At 39.3% G+C, this 21,124-nt stretch overlaps 1 protein-coding gene across 5 annotated transcripts in view; it reads left to right on the top strand.

Moving 5' to 3' along the window:
- GPR146 (G protein-coupled receptor 146) overlaps positions 1 to 20,627 on the top strand; it is a 47,109-nt gene extending 26,482 nt beyond the window's left edge. Inside the window, exons 1-2 of one of the 5 annotated variants that reach the window (XM_050317433.1) lie at positions 8,104 to 8,205; positions 15,825 to 20,627. In XM_050317433.1, the coding sequence (XP_050173390.1) occupies positions 15,869 to 16,873 (1,005 nt within the window). In that variant the 5' untranslated portion in view covers positions 8,104 to 8,205; positions 15,825 to 15,868 and the 3' untranslated portion in view covers positions 16,874 to 20,627. Of the gene's footprint in view, positions 1 to 8,103; positions 8,206 to 13,020; positions 13,166 to 13,260; positions 14,341 to 14,373; positions 15,710 to 15,824 lie in introns of those variants that run through there. The other 4 variants (XM_050317432.1, XM_050317435.1, XM_050317436.1 and 1 more) reach the window with 4 other exon arrangements.
- Positions 20,628 to 21,124: the final 497 nt, after the last annotated feature.

The following is a 21,124-nucleotide window of genomic DNA, read 5'->3' as shown; positions in this document are numbered from 1 at the left end:
TCTAAAATTTGCAAATAAGTCTTGCTTGCTTTAACTGATTTGCACATTCAATTTCAATTTTTTACGTAATTACCAAAGCCTTTTCAGACTTGTTATGACCAAATATGAACTTGTTGGATATTCACACGAAGATAAAACAGAAATAAACAGTCCTGAATGAATCTCATTAATATTACACCTTGCTTTACACTTAAAACAACAGTACTGAAAAATAAGAAGAAATGTCAGTGGGGACTGGCCTCATTGCATGGGATGAACAAGATCTTTGCCCACATCACAGTCTCTTTATCAGGTTCCACCAACTGTTTGTGTTCCTTTGAAGGTACCAGCTTAAGATAAAAGTATACCGAGAAATATTTCTGATAGCCCTTTATATGAATAACTGCTCTTTATAGACACTTTACACATGGGTATAAAGGGCTCAAACACACCCACTAATTCACTAATGTTGTATTGATGCTTCAACAAAACCACTTCAGCTCATAAAAATAATACTCTGGCAACCACAGTCCTAAATAACTACTTTCACTTTAAGGTTGTGATTTGTTTGATCAACCTGAATCACTAACTCTGCCTTAATCCAAATTACTGCTTAGAGCACTCCTAAAAGGTGAACTTCTGAAAGTCACTATACTGCCAAAAAAATTGAGCAGAACCTAATTTTTGTCATACTTAGCTTCTGTAAATAAAAAATATTACTAGAATTGTCCATGAGTTCATATCAGTGTGTCAGGGTGACTTCATTACCTGAACCACTACAGATCATTCTGTAAACAAAACCCTGCACTGCTCACATCCCACTTTCACATTAACAAAGTTACCTATAATTATGAACTTTAAGGCTGTGCATTAACTTTGCAGAACCATCAGCAATGAGAACCATATTTGGGGGAAGATGGAGAGGGAACTGCCATATTTAATTCAGCGCATTAATCAAGCCAACAGTAACAGTACCCTGAAACAAATTAAACATGTGAATAAACCCACAAGGCTTCAGAGATCCCTGCTGCTTACCAGTGGCAAAGAAAAAGTGCATTAGGCTCTGTGTGTGTGTCACGCTCATACCAGAGTCCTATCCTGCTGAATTTCTACCACGTGCACAGCAAAAATATCTGGCTTGTGTTTAAAGGTGTTTGAAGTTTGGGCTAATTTTCCTGATAGGTCACAGAAGAGGCTCCACCTTCATCGAGGCTGGTGCTTGCTGACTTTGCAGTGAGGCAGAGTTAAAAAATAAGTCACTAAAGTAAACCTCAAACAAGTCTGTTTGCCATTTCTCCCAGTTCCCTTGCAGCTGCCTGGCCAGGACCCAGTCTCAGCACAAAGCCACATCCATGGGCCTGCCCACAGATTCTTAATTCATTTTAGGGTTCATCTCCTTTTCAGCTGATAGGTAAAAACATATATTAAACTTTACTGCTTTGGGAAGGAAGGAAAACACAAGAAATACCTGGGCAAGTTCTACAAGTATGGATATTGTTAAAAGTTGAACCTTTACGGTCAAACCGCATTGGTCCCCTCTGCCCCACAACTACCCCAAGTTTCTACGGATGATCAACTACCACTTGTCACTACAAGCAGTAGTTACACAGCTTAATTGTGTTGGGGATTATGTATCTCCACACTCAAACAAACCTCAGGAAAGTCTGCTAGACAAACCCAACCAGGATAATGGAAAAAGTATTAGGTGGTGGGCACTGCAAACTGAAATAAGTGATGGACTGGTGGGGCCTATAAGAACAAGCAGTTGCCTCTATAAAACCCAGAGAGCAGCAGACTTGAAGGAGCCATATTATTACCTTCTGCTCTCCCTGGAGACTGAAGGAGTGCTATTCCATCTCCCAATCCCTGCATTCTTCTCCTGCAAAAAGCCCGTACACTAAAGTTTATGAGGTCTGAATTTCAAAAGGAAAGTACACTTCACCTTCAACTCCACACCCAACTGTCACTGGTATTTTATCAAATGTAAATCACTACAGTTTGGGTTTTTTTCTCTGTGTTTCAAAATACAAACCATATATAACAGCTTATCCAAATGGAGTGATAAGTATGAAATACTACAAACTATTAAAAAAAAAGCCAACACAACAAAACCCCAAACAACAACAAAAACAACCAAAATACCACAAAACAGAAAATAGCATAATCCTCAGCTACCCCACATTGTCTCCTCAAAGAAATTTTACTTCTGAGATTAATGAGGTACTTGTTTATTTAATAATTTGACCAATCTCCAACAATAGAAAATCTAATGGAAAATGCTAGTTTGGGACCTACAAATAGAACCTGTGTGTTATAGAGGTTGTAAACAGAGACTTGGGGGACTTTAACTTCATTATGAACAATAGAACCTTAGCCAAAAGGAACAAACAACAAAAAAACTGAACTAAGCAAATACTTAGATCGTAAATACTGACACTCAGAAAGTTCTCAGGTGTCTTAGTGTCTTACAGTCCTATGGTAAGTTTTAGACTCTAACATACTGTAAGAATAAAAATAAGCAACTAATGGTATAAAATAAGAAAACACATTTATATTACATACATAAAAGAAAATACACTAACATTCATGCTAACATGAATGACAAATTCTTCTTTCATTTTATGGGTCAACTCCTTTTTGGTTGATAAGTAAAATCATATATTACACTTTACTGCTTTGGGGAGGAAGGAAAACACATAAATTAATTTTACATTAGTTTAAAAAGGTAAATTATTTAAGGACTATTTGTATTCAAGCTAAGTAGAGAGAATCACGATATTACACACTTTCTATTCAAATGGAAAGAATTTACATTTACCTACCATCTCATTAAAGTAAGATAATAGACCAGTAGCATTTTCCTTACATGTTTCCCCCCCCACCCCCAATTAAAATGTTCTTTCTGAGTGCTTAAAAGAATTCTGAGCTTTACAGCAAAGTACTTTTTAAAGCACACATTGGCTCTTTTTCAGGCCTAATGTTGGTTACTGTCTAAACTCTCCAGAGGCCAAGTGGATGTTACAGGCTTCTGCTGAACAGCGCTGTGCTTCAGAGGTGGGAAGGGATCTGACTCCTGGCAAACACAGCTGTGACGAGCAGCCCTAAAGAAAATCAGAAATCACTAACATAATGTTTTTGCCATCTTGGTTTATTTTGCTCCGGGTCTGTTACCCTGTTAACATGCAGGGCTTTGCAGAGCAGCTACTCCCGTGGTAAAAGCTTTTGCTGCATCAAAGCTCTCCCGGTCTGATGCGGCCGCTGTTTGTCTCCCGTTATGTAACGGCACCAAAAGGCTCAACCGAGCCCCGAAACCACAGTGCCTCCTTTCACTTTGTCCTTTCCTAAAAAGAGACCCTCTCCAAAGCCCTTTCACAGCCAGGGTCAGGGGGCACAGGGCTGTCCCCTTGGCAGGATCAGGCCCCTGTTTTTGCAGGAGCCTGCGGCGCCAATAAGCGCGTGCGGCCGAGGCTTAAGGGATTATGTGCACGTATGTGCAGGGCAGTCACATGTGTCCAGAGCCTGGTGCCACCGCCGAGGGCAGCGCCGTGGCCTCAGCGTCGCTGCCCCAGCTCTCCCATTGTTTACTCCTGCCAGAGAAATGAGAGACTGGAGTTTCTGCTGAGCTCACTTGGGTAAAGGGTCCAACTTGAGGGGCAGAATGTTTCTCCCGGCCGACAAGGGACAGCGAGGCAGAGCCTACCAGGTGAGGTTTCCAGCACTTCTTTTAGATTTCGGGTTTTTAAGAGCCTAGAAACAATTTGCATTAATATATATAAAGCTCAGATCAATGAAAATGAATAGTGCCATCGTTAGAAAACAATGTTTGGTTTTTAGATAATAGTTCTTTAGGAAAAACATTATTGTTTGAATTTGTCATTCTCCCACTTTTATCTGGTTGGCCAAAAGAAAGTTACAGTATCTTCTCTTATGCATATCAATTTTCATGCACATTAGGCTGGATTTCTCATTGTTTATGTAATGATGATGTGCTTTTTACATTTTTTTATTAATCACTCTGAATATACAAGATCTAGATGTTCCTGTATATTAAATCTAGAAGCAGTAGTGGAGCAGAAGTATAGCAGAGGAATTGATCAAAAGTTAATCCAGTTAGTCTTTAATAGAGAAAAAAGTTCTCAATGAAAGTGAGATCCTTGTGAATCTTTTATTTGCAGCATAGTAATAAACACAGAGCAAACTATACCGTGAAACACTACTGCAAAGCAGATAAAAAGACACATCAGTAACTAATTAATTAATCACAATTAAGCTGCATTTTCATTTATATTATAAAAGAAGGTAAGCCAAAGGCAAACTGCAAAGTACCAAAAATTTCCTAACTGCTTTCAGCAGAACCTTTGAATAAGCAGAACAACTGCTGGCCTTTTGAGCCTCCATAAGCATTTTTAACTACACTAATCATCGTGATATTTGCAAATCTGTTTTCTACTGTATGTAGCAGAACACCCACTTTCCCTTAGGGCTCTCTCAGCTGAACTTTCTGTTGTTCTTATACAAATGCTAAAGCAGCACAAAAGGCAGCACCCTATTTGTCATGCCAGCATCACATCCTTCATGTGTTTGATTGGCCCCGTCACTTCAGTCCAAGCAGAATTCCATGGATTTCTACAGAAGTTGGACTGATTCTGAAATGATGCAAAAAAGCTAATCAAGTGTCTGGACAAAGTGATTCATGTGGACATCAATGTTTGTGATCTGCACTTCAGAATGATTCATTTGAACTCCCGTATGCAGGCTCTGAACTTCAGATAAGAGATTATCAGAATATTCTGCATATTTTCCACAACAGCTACAACAAGTATGGCTCATTTAACTGAGGGCAGACTAGCAGGCTCCAGTGACCTCCCTGTAAACTGTGCTTTACTGTTCATAAGCAACCAGTGCCTGTGTGGGCTCTGCAAAAACATCCATTTATCAATCATTACTGAGAAACTGGCTCTCTGACAAACTAATTACTCCTCAGGCTTCCACTCATTAGCACAGGAGGAAGCAGATTACATATTTATTTTTGAGGTGGGCTGACCCTGGCTCGACACCAGGTGCCCACTAAAGCCACTCTCTTGCTCCCCTTGTCAGCTGGACAAGGGAGAGAAAATATAACTAAAGGCTCGTGGGTCAAGAGAAGGACAGGGAGAGATCACTCACCATCCTGAGCAGAACAGACTCAACTTACAGAAAAATTAATTTAATTTATTACCAATCAAATTAGAGAAGGGTAATGAGAAATAGAACTGAACACCTTCCCAAAACCTTGCCATGCAAACCCAATATAATTTTATATACTGAGGCTCCTGCAGTAACAAATCTGCTACAGAAGTCGTGCTGGCTTCCTGGGGTGTGCAAGACTTTTCAAGCTTTGTTACCTACCAAGGACACTAAAAAAAATCTGTTCACATTTTTAAAAGAAGTGATTGCTGTACAACATGTGAATCAATACACTGCAATTAGTAAGCACTACTATTTATTTCCATGCCATTTACTTGGCTGTAGTCCCAGGAATTTGTACAAACCCTAACAATGGCTTTCCAAAGTAGCATGGAATGGACACAATGTGGGTAACAGGTGGCTACAGGTACAGATGTTTTTGAATTTGGAAGCTTTAAAGAGTCCTGGTATACAGAGGTCTCAGACTCCTTTGCACTTTTCTTCCCCTAGTAATACTGGAGTATCTCATCTGTCCTTGGAAACATTTTCCCAACCTCATACTAGGCTGGAAAAACAACACCCATTGAGAGTATCTAAGGAAGTATCCACACTCACAGACCTGTGAAAGGATGGTCAAGGACTCAAATCATCAAATACTTAAACCTGTCAAACCCTTTGCCAGTATCCCAGAACAGAAGGTGCTAAAGGTTATTCCTGGCTTTTTCAGGTTTCATATATACATATGGCTGCAGTGGGGAGCCCTATAGGAAATCAAGTTTATTGGAAGAAAATTTTGATGACTAAGGGTTAAAAAACCCTGTCACTGATCAAGTGGAATGAGGAATGACACATGACAAGCAATACATGGACAAGTCAGAGCCCATTCACATCCGTAAGATGCCTCTTAATTCATTTCAAGCCCCTTATCCAAATCTTACAGCCTAATAATAACCACCCTTAGATCAGCATTAATGTTATACCAGGACCCCCTAGAATGTAAAGTTATAAGATTTTTTCAGACATTATAAAATGGAATAAGATGTAATCAGTAATTATTCAAGTCCATCCAGGAGGCAGCTAGAAAATGCTATTTCCTTTACCAGGCAGTGGAAATTAAAAGCCACAGGAGTGTCAGGAACAAGATGTCTCGGGCTTGCTGACAATTAACAGAAAGATATGTTTATCTCAACGGATGTGACAAATTTTTAAGTCATTTCAGCCTTAGTGCAACTCTGCTGAAGGTTGATTTTTCCCTTCAAACTCTTAAAATCAAACCAGTTTCATACCAATTCCTGTATATGTTATCTGATACAGGACTATGTCAATTTTTCTGCATTTACTGGAAACCTGGTCCCTGCAGTCAGAGTCTGTTCCACAACAGTTTCCTACACAGCCAACGTGATGTCTTGCTGATAAGTCACTGGGTCAGCTTTCACCGACGTTTCTAATAGGAAACAGCATTATATTAGAGTTTCCAGGAAAAGTACCATCTGTGCCTCCTGTCAGTCTTTGCAACTGGCACCAGAATATCTGTGGGGAATGTTTCCATGCTGCCAAATTTCAGCAGTGTTCCCTGCCACGAGCCCTGAGCTGACAAACAGTGGGGGAAGATAAGAGCTGCTGTTTCCACCCTGCCAGCTCACCGTGCCAGCTCATTTACAGAGTAATTCCAGCACAGTCCATGCACCTCTGACACTCTTTTCCTGGAATAAATTCAGTCTGCAATGCCTAGAATTGGCATAATTTGCATTAATTTTGATTGGTGAGAATCTTTCTTTACTGGAGTGAAGCTGATTTACATAAACCAGAAGTACAGACATTCCTTATCTGGAACCTGAGCAACTCCAAAATGCTGGAAATGCAGAAATCTGGGCACTTGCTATCTTGTAAGAGGTGCAAATGTGGCACCTATGATTTAAAGAAATTATCTAAAGAAACAATTTTACCATAAAACTGCCCTGTAATCTTGTATTTTCCCAAATAATAAAAAGGCCTTAGCAGAAAGTTTTAGATTAAGTCTTCATGATCTGATGGTCTTTATATAAAAAAAGGAACATATAAGTGTCATAAACAATTTCCCCCTCAAACCAGTATTAATTGACTTGTTGCTCTCCAGTTTAAGTGTCTGTACATACAGGGGGCAAACCCCCTCTAGTTAAACATTGATGATCATCATTTAAGAAAGATTCTTTAACGATATTGCCCACCTAGTGTATTCAATTACTTCAAACAGAATAAATGAACTACTTTAACTAAAAACAGTGGGACAAAGTGTGCCTACTCTATAAATTTACCAAGTCCCAGCTGCTCATCACATCAGCATCACAACCTCAGCCTTCAGAAGGTCTGTGTAACCCTTATTAGATCCACTGAGTTGTAGTATTTCATACAAAAAGATTCTGCAACTTGCATTCACTTTCAAACTGAACGAAAATATTTTCTTGTGTGTTCTCCAAGCAACTGAAATTGTATTTTTTAATTTGGTTTCTGTGGCTCAGTTGAAAAAATTAATATATATAAATAGCAACTCTCAGTCACCTTGATGCTGAATTTTATTTTTGCTTGTTGCCACTTAGTTTTAAAGGAGGATAGCTGCATCAAAACCAGCTTCTAAGGACTCTGACAACACAGCCCAGAACTGCAGCAGTGCTAACTGGTTGTTCAGCACTCTAAATGGTGCTGTGTACTCTGCTGATGGTTAAAAGCTGTCACTTCTTGTATTCCAACTGGTCAACTTTATAAAATCCAGAACTCGAAGCACCTTACGTAAGCTGATTTTTTAATACTACATTCATTCAAATTATTCTTGTTATTTAATACACCGTAAGTTACTGGAAGCGAATATGAATACTAGGAAAATTACAGGGGCTTTGTTTTGCATATAACTCAGGGTTGCTGGTTTTTTTTAAATATTATCTAGTGGCTATTTGGGCATCTCAAAATTGTATTTCATTTCAGGAACCCAGGCAGTGAAGCTGCCTTTAGATGAATAGAGGTAACCATTGCATAAATTCATTCTGTCTGATGGAATCCTCATCTGAAGAACTGCACAAAAATAAGGTATTTCACTCTTTGCAGCAGTGAAACCTTATATGATGTATTAAGAGCTGCACTGTTCACTCTAAGGTGAATTCTTTTTCACTGCACGTAAACGCTAAAAAAGAAACGATATGTCATGTTTTCCATATAGAGGCTCTTACAGAACTCAGTGATAAAGCTAGAGGCGGGAAGAGGTGGAGCAGGAGACCAGTCACACTCATCTGATACTGGGACACTGAGAGAACTTATCAAAACACAGCTGAGTTTACAGAGTTAACCCCTGCAGAGCTCCCTGGTGCAGCCGTCCCTGAGCAGCTGCCAGGATGGCACAGCCACCGACAACCTAAACCCCACAGAGGTTCCACGGCAAAGAAGGAAACAGCACAAAAAGAGGAGGGTTTATCCAGAGTGGCAGATGTGCCTGGCAGATAACATCTGTGTCTGAAGATGGAATTCCTTCCACATGAATCTTTAGGGCCCCTAATGCTGGACTATCTCCTCTCCACAGAACTTTGACCCTGTAGCACTGGGTTATTAGAACCTTCCAGACCACTGTTACAGTGATGCTCTCCAACATATCTAACAGGCCCTCAAAAACACCACTTGGCAGTTTTTATTGTGGTTTCCAGAGTAGTTGATCTTTTTTGTCTTTCTTTATTGGAGTATATTATCTGTTCTCATAAGCTTTAAGCTGCTTAAAAATTGATGGGTGGAAGAGAAACTGAAGCAACACAGTTATCCATTTCTGATGGATACAGATTGTTCTGAGCAATCTCCTATGAACTCTGAAAACAGAAGAAAGTTCTGTGGCTCTAACCTTACCAAAGATGCCCATCTTAAATAACATTTGCCGTAACCTAAAATCAAGCTTTCCTCTTTCTTTCCAACCAAAAGAACATCTGAACTCATGTGTTGATGCTTAGTGACCTGTGACAACAATTTGCAGAGACTTACTTCTGACATGGCCTTACATGAACTCAGATTCCAAAGAACTGAACAATCTAAATAGAAACAAAGTGTGCAGCTGACAATGTTAACAGTTATGTTAATAGTTTTACCTTATAATATTATATATTTAGCAACAACACCAAAACATCAAAATAGGGAAAAAAAGTGCATCTATTTAGGTTCCCAAGAGGCCAGGGACAGTAAGCAGATTATCATGGCACAAGTGAGATCTGAAGGACCAGGTAGATGCTATGCAGATGATTTACCACAAAGATGGTGCTTACAGAATGAAAGGATAAACAAGCAACAGAGGTTGCCAACGTATGTGGAACAATAAAAAAGGTCACCCAGCAAGTGAGAGGGTGGCCCACAGGAAGGAGCTAAGCTTTTAAGTGCCCTGAATACAAAATAAAGTCAGAATTTCTGGAAAAGCAGAGTGAGCAACCTCAAAGGATGAGCAAAGCAAAGGGCAAAGAACAGTTTCAGAAACATGGGTATCTCTGTACTCATCCCACGTGCAACAGAAATGCACCCTTACAGTTCTTGTGAATGTATTTTTTTCTGTTGACTCAACATGCCTAAGAAAAGCCTGGGATGTCCCACAGGAAAATAACAAAAGAAGTGAAAGAGTACTTGGAAACCCTGTTGTAAGTCGGATATGATCTGTATGTGTGTCATATGAGCAAATAATGGTGGGAGGTGCAACTTTAACTGTAAAGGAGTCATCGGGGGAGATAAAGAGGAAAGCAAGAGCCAGGCAGAGGAAATGCAAGGCTTTATTTAAGAAACTGGGAAATGTAAGTAAGAATTTATGCCTGGGTAGAAAGAACAATGCTGGCCTAAGGGGAGGCAATAAGCTATAAAGGTAGAAATGGGCACTCAAATTGTGCAGAAGGAAGCAGGAGTAGGCAAGAGTTGGGTTGTATGAGTCAAAGGTTTTGTTGGGTTTTGTTTTTAATTATTGTTATGCCGCTACTAAAGCAAGTTATACTGCAGAGGGAGAAGGTTTTCTAAAACCTGAGCCTAATGAAGGGTGAAATCAGTGGGACCATGCTCTTCTATGACTTCACCTGCCAGGGTAGCCAGCTCCTCGCTCCCTCTCTTCCAACTGACCTACTCTCATTTTCATTTGTTCCTTTTAAAGCATCCAAGACAGACTTATATTCAATGCTATTTTGTATCAGTTATTACTTTGTTGTGCCTTCTTTCACCTTATGTTGTCCTGAACTAACCACGTTACAAATGGAGTCGATATCAATTAGAAACTTACCACCCGCCAAACTGGTCAATGGTTGCGCCACAAAGACATAAAATGATAGGGTTGGAAGGGGCCTGTTTTTCAGCCCAGGCCCCAGTATCAAGCAGGATTTTCTTCTCTACTCATGTTAAAAGCATTTTATCTGAGCTGCATCATTATATTATAAACAGCACCAACTCAGCAATTGCACGAGGAAAATATATTCTGAAACCTACTTGCCTACACTGCTTCATTTTCTTGCCCTCAGATCTAACCTGGATAATCTAGTTTTACTTTTCTGTATATCCAGCCAGCATGTTTTCTGTTAATCCCTATGGTATGTATATAAGCTAGTAAGCCCAAAGAAATGTCATGTTACCCAGGCTGAGACATAACAGCAGTGTGACACTTCATTCTCTCACACTTGAGAGTTCAGACAGTATTCCCCTTGAGGTACAACTAACTGCAGGTTTCTTATTTTCCAGAAATATTGATCATCCTTTATTTAAAGTTTTAAGAGTCAATCAATAAGTAATATTTAGCATGACACTCTCAAAAACTTTCAAACCCTCATGAGGGTCATGGTTTATATATATATGCAGCCAAGATTTTTAGTTTTCTGGCCAAGATTTTTAGTTTTCTCCATCTAGATCTGAAGCAAATCTGTGCTGTCCAGCAAAGCTCTACATAGGGCTCAGCCTTCCCTTGGGGGTTCAGTTCATAGGAATTAAGAGATCCTGTAGGAACTCAAGAAAACATGATGAAGGTATGAGTCTTAGGCCTGTTTGGAGATTTACCTTGTTGGTACCAGCTTTACAGCTTGTGGAAACACATATTCAGAGGTTAGATAAATCAGGTAAGAGCTACCTCACATACAGATGATAACAGAGCAGTTAGACAAGCCATTTATTGTATAAACAAAAAAACCAACCAAACCAAAAAACAACCAAAACCAAAAACAACCAAACAAAAAAATAAACCTGCAGAGCAAAGAGACAGTGCTGCAGCTGGATAAAGGTTTGGGGTCTTTAACTCAAATAAAATAATCTGAGTGTAGAATGGTCATGCTTCAAACTGTGACCCAACCTGCTCTGCAACTTAGTGCTGCATTATGAATGAAAATGTCTGAAAAAACTGACTGCAGCTATGGACTCTGTAATAGAACTGAGCAGCACTTTGTTTCTTTCTCATTAATTAAAGTTCATTTCATGCATCTTTTCTAAAATAATCTTTGCCACAAAGTACTCTCAACTTTTCTTGCTGTTTTGTAAGAAGTCTTTTCTTAAGTACCTCATGCAAATTTGTATCTAAATAAAACCACCTTCAGCTTTAATGGAGTGTAAAGAAATTGGCTTTCAGCCAAGTATCAGCACTCTAAAAGTATTTCTACACAAACACCTTTCCTACTTTGCTGTTTCTCCAGTCAACTTCTGATGATTAAAGTACTTCTAAAGTTTTGGGGCAACAAACACTTGATGCCACAGTTTATGACATGGAGTTATCCACAGCCCATACACAATTCTGTCTGTGGACAATGTATCCAACAGGACCATAGGAATTTTCTGCCATTTGGGAGTTGCAATGGTTTTACATACTCATAATGAACCTTTAAATACAAACCAAGCAGCACAAACAGACCTTACCTAAAAAAATCTAACCCAAACTGCAATCAGATAGAGAAACTCAAACTCAGTAACCACTTTTAGCGCTTTTCTCGTATTTATTCCATAAACACCTGCTTAATTTTCCATGAAGAAGTTTTACACTGGTGTTTATTTGCTATGGAATAAAGCCTCAAAATTTCTAAATATATGACAAATTATTTTGAAAAAGAAAGGCAACACTGCTTTGATTGGTGATATCAGTTAAAAACACACTTCAAAGGTACTAACTTTATTTCATTAGTCCAAGGAGTTTCCATATAAACAACGGAACAACCACAAAAGCCAGAACGGGATAAATTATCAACCCACAGTTCAAAAACTCTTTCAAGAAATGATCCATTTTAAAATTGTGGAAAATATATACACTCACATCTGTTAACTGTGACATGCAAATACTCGTGAGAGCAATCAACTTTTTTAAAAAGGAAGCAGAACTGAACCCCATAACACCATCCCAAAATGAGGGTCATGTCGTAATGCCTTTTCACAACACCAAAACAATCTCAAAATTCAAATTAAACACTCAGAAACTTTTCTTCCTACCTTGTATTACAAGCTGGCTCACGTCTGCCAGCACCACAAGCACCTGTGCACTTTGTAGCATACGGGAATTTTTAAATACTGATTGTTCAGGATATATTGCCTATAAAACTGAAACCTCAAAGCTACACATTCTCGTCCCGGGTTAAAAATAAACCCCACGCTCTTCAACCAGGGGCTGTTGACTGCAGCTGCAGGGAATGGCACAGCCTCTCCAGCGTCCCCAGAGACCCCAGCGCCGATGGCAACACCACGACAAACCTGCGCGCTCCGGCAGCCCCGTGGATTTTAAGCAGCAAATCTGAAACCCAGAGACTACAAAGCGAGCTGGATCCAACACGGCTCCGAGCGGAGCCCTCTCACTTCTTGAAACTGGCTGTAAACAGGGAAAGGGAGGGGCCAGGCGGCTGCCAAGCCAAGCAGAAACTTGTGAGTAACTTCCAGAGCAAAAACAAGTGCAGCGCAGGCAGCAGCGCCCAGCCGGGCGCTGGCACGGCCAGCACCATGTTCCCAAGGAGAACCACGCCGGGGCCTGGCGGCCGGCTCCCTTCCTCGGGAATGCGGCTGGGAGGAATGCGAATGTGAAGGGAAGGTAAGAGGCTCCGGAGCGCCGTGGGAACGGCGGGCGCGGAGCGGCATCGGGCGCGGAGCGCTCCCCGCTCCCTTCCCACCGCGGGCTTTCATTTTCAACCTGATCCCGCTTCTAAAAGCAGGGAGATCCTGGGAAGTGCCGCGGCCGCCTGAGTCAGGCCACTGTAAACAAGAGGCTGCAGCGTTCACTTATGCAACAGAGTCAACCTGGGACTGCAGAGCTCCTTGTGCCCGGAGAGGGAAGGGGGTCAGCTTAGATTGAGCGAGTCAAGCTGCGTTCAGGCATCGCAGGGGCTTTACCCAGACACGGTAAAACTGTGACGGCAAAACTGACTTTAAAGATGGCAAAAGAGACGGCTGGGTGAGAAATGCTGAGCTGGGCCTGCACAGCACAGAGAACAGGTTCAGTGCCTTCGCTGGGGAGTGACCATTAAATATGGGTGATTTCGGCATTAGTGGCAAAAATACATCACCTGGTAACTTAGAAGTCATCAACTTTGGATCACATTTCTTAAGAACGTATTTTTTATTTTGGATTTTATTTTTGCTCATTTCAGATGTAAATATTGTCACTTTCGTCAGATTACTGTTTAAACACAAAGAATCACCTGCCATTTCTACCATTAAAACAGAATTGCATTTAACTATGTAAAGAAAAAAGGGGTAATTACTAAAAACACTTGTGAAACCAGACATCCCCCTGCTCTGTAAAATACAAAGTGTGGTAGCAAAGATTGTTGATCTTCTGAGACAATATACAGGCAAGTTATTCTGTGGCTGATGTAATTCAGTCTGGAGTAATCAAAGCTACATGCTTAAGGATAAACCTGCATAATGGAATTACGTGATTGTATCCATGCCTGTGCTTAGTCACCCTTGCACTCACCATAATGCATATATTTGCAATATCTAGTTCCAGTCTGTTGCTTTGCTTGAATCAAGTCACAACAGTTCAATGTAGTTTTGGTTCCCTTCAACTGCGCAAAAAACAGCTTTGCTTTTTCTTTCTTAAAAACTTAAAACAGCAGATGCTTCCTGAAAACAAACTGGGTTGTTTTCAGTGCTCAAAAATAGTATGAGGATGGAAAGACAACATAAAGATATGACACAGTCCATTCATATGAAGTACTGTAGCTGAAGAACTGAACTGAGAAAATGAACGAAATTAACGAAAAAGTTTTCCCACAGAGGTGAAAACAGGCTTTGAAAACAGCAGAACTGCAGCTGGTGCTGCTGCCACAGAAGTCACTTCTCTGAGGAAAGCCAACACAGGACAATGGAATAAAAATTTGCTTGCCCAGCTAAAATGACTGTATTTTTAGCCTGATTTCTGGCACAGCTTATGGTATTTAGAAGGAAAATGTACACAAAACAACTGCAATGGGAAATAAATCATGAAAGTTGACGTGATTTTGGGACTAATTCTGTACTGTGTCTGAAGTGTCAAAGAATTAGCATTAGAGAGATGCATTCATATGCTTACAAACCCCACACTGTAATTCAGCCATATGGTTCATGGACTATAGCATGTTGTCTAGTAACATTCATTTTCATTGCACAATGTTTATTGGGGATTTGATTAAATCTTGCTCTCTATCTGGAAGGAATGCAGGTATATGTGTGCTTACACTTTTCCACACGTGCTGAAAGGGAAGCACACAAAAAACCACAGGAGTGTGTGACAGTGTCAGAGTACACAAGAAATCACCTGCTGCATAAACTCCACGCTAGCCCAGAAATGAGCTGGCAGGAATCATAACCGTGATTTTAAGTGCAGGTTTTGAGTTGTACTTTAGAGGTTATTTCTTTTTCTGCATTTTGGAAAGAGACTTTTCACAATTGCTTTGAAGTTCAGTTATTTCAGTTAAAACGTTATCTCTTTACTGACCATAAAGCAAAGATAGCTGGATAGCAACTGATAGTAGCATACTTTAAAGAATTCCAGATATTTTTAAAAGGAAATGATAGCTAACTCTTGCCTTTTTGGAAAGTCAGGCTGTCCTGATATTAGGTTCCCTGGACTACAGAGGTCCATTGTTTTTTTTTCAGAACTAAATGGTTATAGGTTGGAAGTCTGAATACAAACTGACCTATTAAAAAACCCTAAATCTTTCATCTCATTTCCCTGTTTCCTCTAGTCTTTGTCATTTTTATCAGTGATCCAGTACACATCCACCATACTGCCTTGGATGGGCCTCCCAAGAAACTGTCTCTTCAAGGGAAAGCTTATTTAACACCTTAAAGAACTCTATTCTCCATCTTATTGCAAAGATTTGTGCTTCAGCTTATATCCTTCCATTCTTCAGCAGTTACCTTATATATTATTAGCTATATATAAGGTACTGTTTGATAATTTAAAAATACCATTATCCTAATATTCATATATACTACATCAGTACTTAAAGATAGACAGTTTACAATTTACTTCTGTTGAGTGTCCTGTATCAACTCACTTGCAACTAATTTCATTTCAGTTAGAACTTCAGGACATTTACTAGTCTCACAAAATTTTGAATCACAGATGACTTTCTTCTAGACTAACAAGGTCAGCTGTGTGATGCGTATAATCTTCCAAGTTTAAAATGTTTTCTTCACACTACACTGCATTTCGCTTACAATATAATGTTTCAACAATACTTTCACTATTTTTCTCTCTACAGAAAAGCTGGTAACCAGCAAAGAAGACACAAAAGCTAAAATCACTATGTGGAGCTGTGAAGCCTTAATCAACAGTACCGAGAACAGTGAGGACCAGCACCTCTGCCATGACTTCGACCTTGTACTGTCCATCTTTTCCCTACTCTACCTCATTATATGTTTCCCAATTGGCCTTTGTTACAATGGCTTGCTGGTCCTAGTTAACCTCTACAACAAAGCTACCATGACTATGCCAGATGTTTACTTTGTCAACATTGCCATCGCTGGCCTCATCATCAACGCTCTGGCACCAATGTACCTTCTAGGTCTTGCCAACACAAAATGGGCCATCTGGAATTCCAACAACGAAGTTTATATCACCTTTCTTATTTTATTCAACGTCTCGTCCTTGGTTACAATGTACTCTACGACACTGCTCAGTCTGGACTACTACATCGAACGCGCTCTACCCAGAACTTACATGTCGAGTGTGTACAACACCAAACACGTCTGTGGGTTCATCTGGGGCGGTGCCATGCTTACGAGCTTCTCATCTCTCCTGTTCTACGTCTGCAACCACGTGTCCACTAAAATAATCGAGTGCTCCAAGATGCAGAACCAAGAGGCAGCGGATGCCATCATGGTGTTCATCGGGTACGTCGTCCCGGCCGTCGCTGTGCTCTACGCACTCACGTTAATCCTGCGAATACGCAAAGAGGCCACGCCACTGGATCAAGACACTGGGCGGTTGGATCCGTCAGTGCATCGGCTTTTGATTGCCACAGTCTGCACACAGTTCGCGCTGTGGACACCCTATTATGTTATTCTCTTGGTAAGCACATTTACTAACCTGCAAGGAAGAATTGCAGATATAAATTACATTCGAATATTGGACTTTACCACGATTTTGTCAAAATTCTTGGCTTTCTCAAGCAGCTTTGTGATGCCTCTGCTCTACAGATATATTAACAAAAACTTTCCCAACAAATTGCGACGTTTGCTCAAAAAGATACACTGTGGGAATCAAGGGTGTTCTCACGAGCGCACAGTAGTACAGCAAGTCATGACATAGGTTTGACAAACTCCCCTGGTGCTCTGTTACTGCAGTACTTGGTGTTCTTGGGACTGTGATACTGCTGTGTTGGCACTCAGAGACATTAAAGCATCCCAACCAAGAGGCTGGAAGGAGCTTCCACTGCAGCTGAATGCAACAGTCTTAATTTTCACATAGTTGTTTGCTGAAGTCGCGTGAGGCTCTGGCCAATGTGCTGCAATACCTGTGACAGCTGATACCTTCAGTGCACTGAACTGGTTACAAACTCTGTCTTCATGTCTCTAATCTTCCTGTCTGAAGAAATCACTAAGCAGTTTATTGAAGTCTTGACTGAAGACACAGCACCTTGTATGTTGTATAGAAAAAGGTATTACCTTATTTTCTGTACAAAGAAGTGATAGTGCTATCCTTGATGAAGTAAATAGCGTTTTTCAATGAAGATTATATAGATGATCTTTACTGAAGATCATATGATCCAATTATACATGCCCAAATAGTAAATGTTAATTATAAATTAAATTATTTAATTTCTTTCTCCATCACTGAATCCCCTCTAAAAGAAGCCTAATTTACCATTTTCAGAAATAATTTTCTCACACCAACTAACCTGTTTTAAAGTTTATGGTAAAGTGACTTTTTTTTCCTAGCTATAACAATTAACAAAAACGTGTTTTAATTTTCCAGTGCTTTGTTTGCATCCTAAAACATTTCAAGAATCCAGAAATATTTATTGACTAATTCTAAGGGAACCTAAAGATGTTTGTTCCGCATATGAAAATGAAGGACATGGTGGTTTACAAAGTTAAATCAGAATTTAACTAGTAAAGATTGTCTGGCTAAGTGTTATGGTCCACATATGTTCATGTAATGAGAGTAATTATCTTAAAAAATAAATATGTTTATGATTAACATTTTGTATTTTCAAGGGATATGTTTGCAACAAATAAATTAAACTCTCTTTAATCTAGGGCATCACTGAAGGTTTGGAAATCATATAAAATTCCTCAATATATGCAAGGTTTTAAAATGGGAGTAATATCTAGGAATCCCAGTCAGCATCAGCCTTTGCTGACCTCTCAGAAATGGAGTGCCTCCCAATGGGATTCTTGGATACACAGTAAAGTCAAGTCTAGTTTCTGTATTTCACAGTAAGGATGAAGAAATCCAGCCCAGATCACCAGATTTTACTGGTTTGATGAAATATGTAAGAACCACAAACATGCTGCAGGAAGCACATAAATAACTACCCACAACAACAAACTACAAAGCACTGACTCGAGAACTACCTGTTCCCGTGCTGCTATTGCATTATTAATGACACAGGGGGTACAAGTGAAACTGATATTCTCCCACTGGTTTAGGGGCCATGAGACATCTTTCTTACTCTCCCTGCAACACCACAGCATTGTTTTGTTGCTTAACTCGTCACAACACAATTCAAGTTCCACATGACTCTATTCAAAAAATGTGGCTTTTCAAGCTTCAGGTATCATAAAAACATGGAGCAAAACCAGAACTGAATCTTTTCCATTGCTTAGAGCACAATCTCATCTGATAGCTGGTCCTATTTGTCAGCAGAGGCACATGCTTAAGTTCTAAGGGGAAAGCAGGTGAGGAACAGACTTTTCATACCTTTTCCCTTCAACATAACTCAGTTCCTTCTCATAGTCATCTTCCTCATATACAAGCACCTTTAAGTTATCAGCATTTTGGTGGAAGACCCTCCATTAGTCTGTTTTTTAATAACTTTTCATAGTTTAGTGAAATCTTTTTATCTCTTAAAGCCTATACAGTAAATAATCTTACTTCTATGGTGTTTTCTCCACACAAAAACTATCCAGCACAACTACACCAGTTTACTTCATAGTTTTAGCCCACTGATGAAAACCATGTTAAGGAATGAAGCTGCTCTTAATCAGTGTCCAACTCACACACTCATTTATAGTGCCTCTATGCTGATACAATACTGGCTGCTTGGGTTGATTTTTTTCCCCTCTTGAGAGGTTTTCTATGAATTTCTGCACATCTTGATCATTCAAATTCACTTTCACACAGAAGTGCTTAAGAAAAAAATCTTTCCTTACAGCTGTCAAGCAAAGAGACTCCTCCTTCCCATCTGAGGAAATTTAGGTTTCCTAATGCACCACATTAAATCGCTCACGTAAAATCTGTTAAAGAAATTCTGTCCCATTATGCAGGAGGAGTTCCAGCAGGGAGGAACTGCCTTATCTGGTGTGAATAGAGGCGTTCACAACTGGGACACTGACAGAACAGTGCAGCTGAACAGGCAGCATGAAGTGCAATTTTAACTTCCGTGTTGCTTCCTTACTTCCATTTCCTCCTTCTCTCAAGACATCTTTCTTTCTGTCTCCAACAGGACTGTTGCCTTTATTTCTGTTCCCTTCTCTCTGTGTTAAATTCCCAGTTTCAGATCATGGTTGTTTTATCATTTCTCTTTACCTTTTTCACTTCTCTGCTACATTTATTTAACTTTCATTTCTCTCCTGTTCCCATCCATGCTTGGTCTTGTATACCTGGTACCATTCTACACTTAAAAGTTTACTTCATGTGACTCCTTTATGATGACCCAAATATTATTCAATTATTTAAATGGAAGCTGCTGCTTAAGAGTTGGAGAAAGACAGGGCTTTATGTAATTTATGCTTGAAATATCCAATATTATTTTTTCCTAATTTTTTTGTATTGCAACAGAGCTACATATGTTTGCATTTATCCTTGAGAAATACTAAATGTGATGGCAATCATAGATACAAACAACTTTGATAATTTAATGAACAAGACTGGTATCCACTCAACCTCTTTTAAGAGATAATTTGATGTATTAGTTGCCTCAAAGCAACTGTGCCATGGATCTGCCTGGCTGCTGTTCTCTTAAGGAAATTCTGGACTTAATCGCAGCACCCTCACACGGTATCTCTCAAAAAAGCAGTATCCCCAAAAGGGAAAACTTTGCAATATTTATATAAAGAACAGTAGAGGAGCAAGTGCAGTAAAATACTTAAGGAAACACATGGTATCTTAAACTAGGGAGAACTTTAATGGACAAGTCACAAAGTTCTCAAGAATGGGGCCTTTCCATTTCAAATACCTGAAGGTTTCTGATGACTGTAAATAGGGGCTTATCTATTTCACATTTAAATAAATATGAATAAAATACTGTATATATGCAAGATAGAAATCAGCCTACTGATGTAAAAAGAATTTGCAAAGAGTTTATTAAATTATTTCTTAAAGTGTATCATTTAAATGTAAACCTCTGAACAGGAAGGTGTACTGTATGCTTCTATATGTATATATTGTGTACTAGAAAGTAAGCACTAGTTAAGTGCCACTATTAACAGTGTTATTTTCTCACAGAATTAAACTTAATATTTGAGTTCATCTATGGCTTATAGCCTTCTTGCTGAACAGCTAATTAAGTCAAATCAATGAACTAACAAAAATGTCGTGCTCTGCTTCTGTTTGAGTTATTAACACAGCTAACTCAAGACAGGTCCTTGTTGACTAACTTAGAGAAGGTCCTAGTTTCAAAAGTTTACATTTCAGAATCAAATTGTGTTGGTCTCTGAAGATGTAAATTCAGTTAATGAAAGAAACTGATCAGCCACTACAACATTTCTGGTTCTATTACAATGAAGAGCTGTGGCCTCCATTATCATGTCAAAATACTACAGAAATGGACTTACTGGAAAGCTTCATAAAGGAACTATTGGCTCATAATACATGCTCAATAAAAAGTGTTTTAAGTGTATCTGGTCAGTGAGATGTGTGAACTTTTTTTGGCTTTCTTGATAAAAACCTATTGTAGACAAGGTTAAACCTGTGTTGCTTCACTAAATCAAACATAACAAATGTCATGACTTGGATATCAAATTTCCAGGCCATAATTTTGACATCATTAAAATCTCATTATTCATCAGCATGAAGCTGAACAAAATTACTCATTTGTTCCCTTTCAATTTCCTGTAAAGTGTAGGAAGACAGCAAGTAATAGCAAACTCTATTTAAAATAGTTATTGGTAAATTCCTTTCAAAAAAAAAAAAAAGTCTAAGGCATTCTGAGTTTTAAGACTCAGTGAGAAAAAAAAGAACTTTGCAACTGTCAAAGTGGACGTTGCAATACTACACCAGTTAGTCAAAGCCTAGAGTCTGACATGATCCCCTTATTTCCATACAACGGTTTAGAGGGTGTTCTCTGTTACTGAAATAGGATAGCCAACATCTCTAAACAAACACTGAGCAGTGATT

The sequence above is a fragment of the Myiozetetes cayanensis genome, unplaced genomic scaffold (assembly GCF_022539395.1).
Source record: "Myiozetetes cayanensis isolate MyiCay16 unplaced genomic scaffold, myiCay2020 scf20-37, whole genome shotgun sequence".
NCBI lineage: Eukaryota > Metazoa > Chordata > Aves > Passeriformes > Tyrannidae > Myiozetetes > Myiozetetes cayanensis.
The sequence above is the reverse complement of the archived record's forward strand: the minus strand, read 5'-3'. Positions and strand labels throughout refer to the sequence as shown.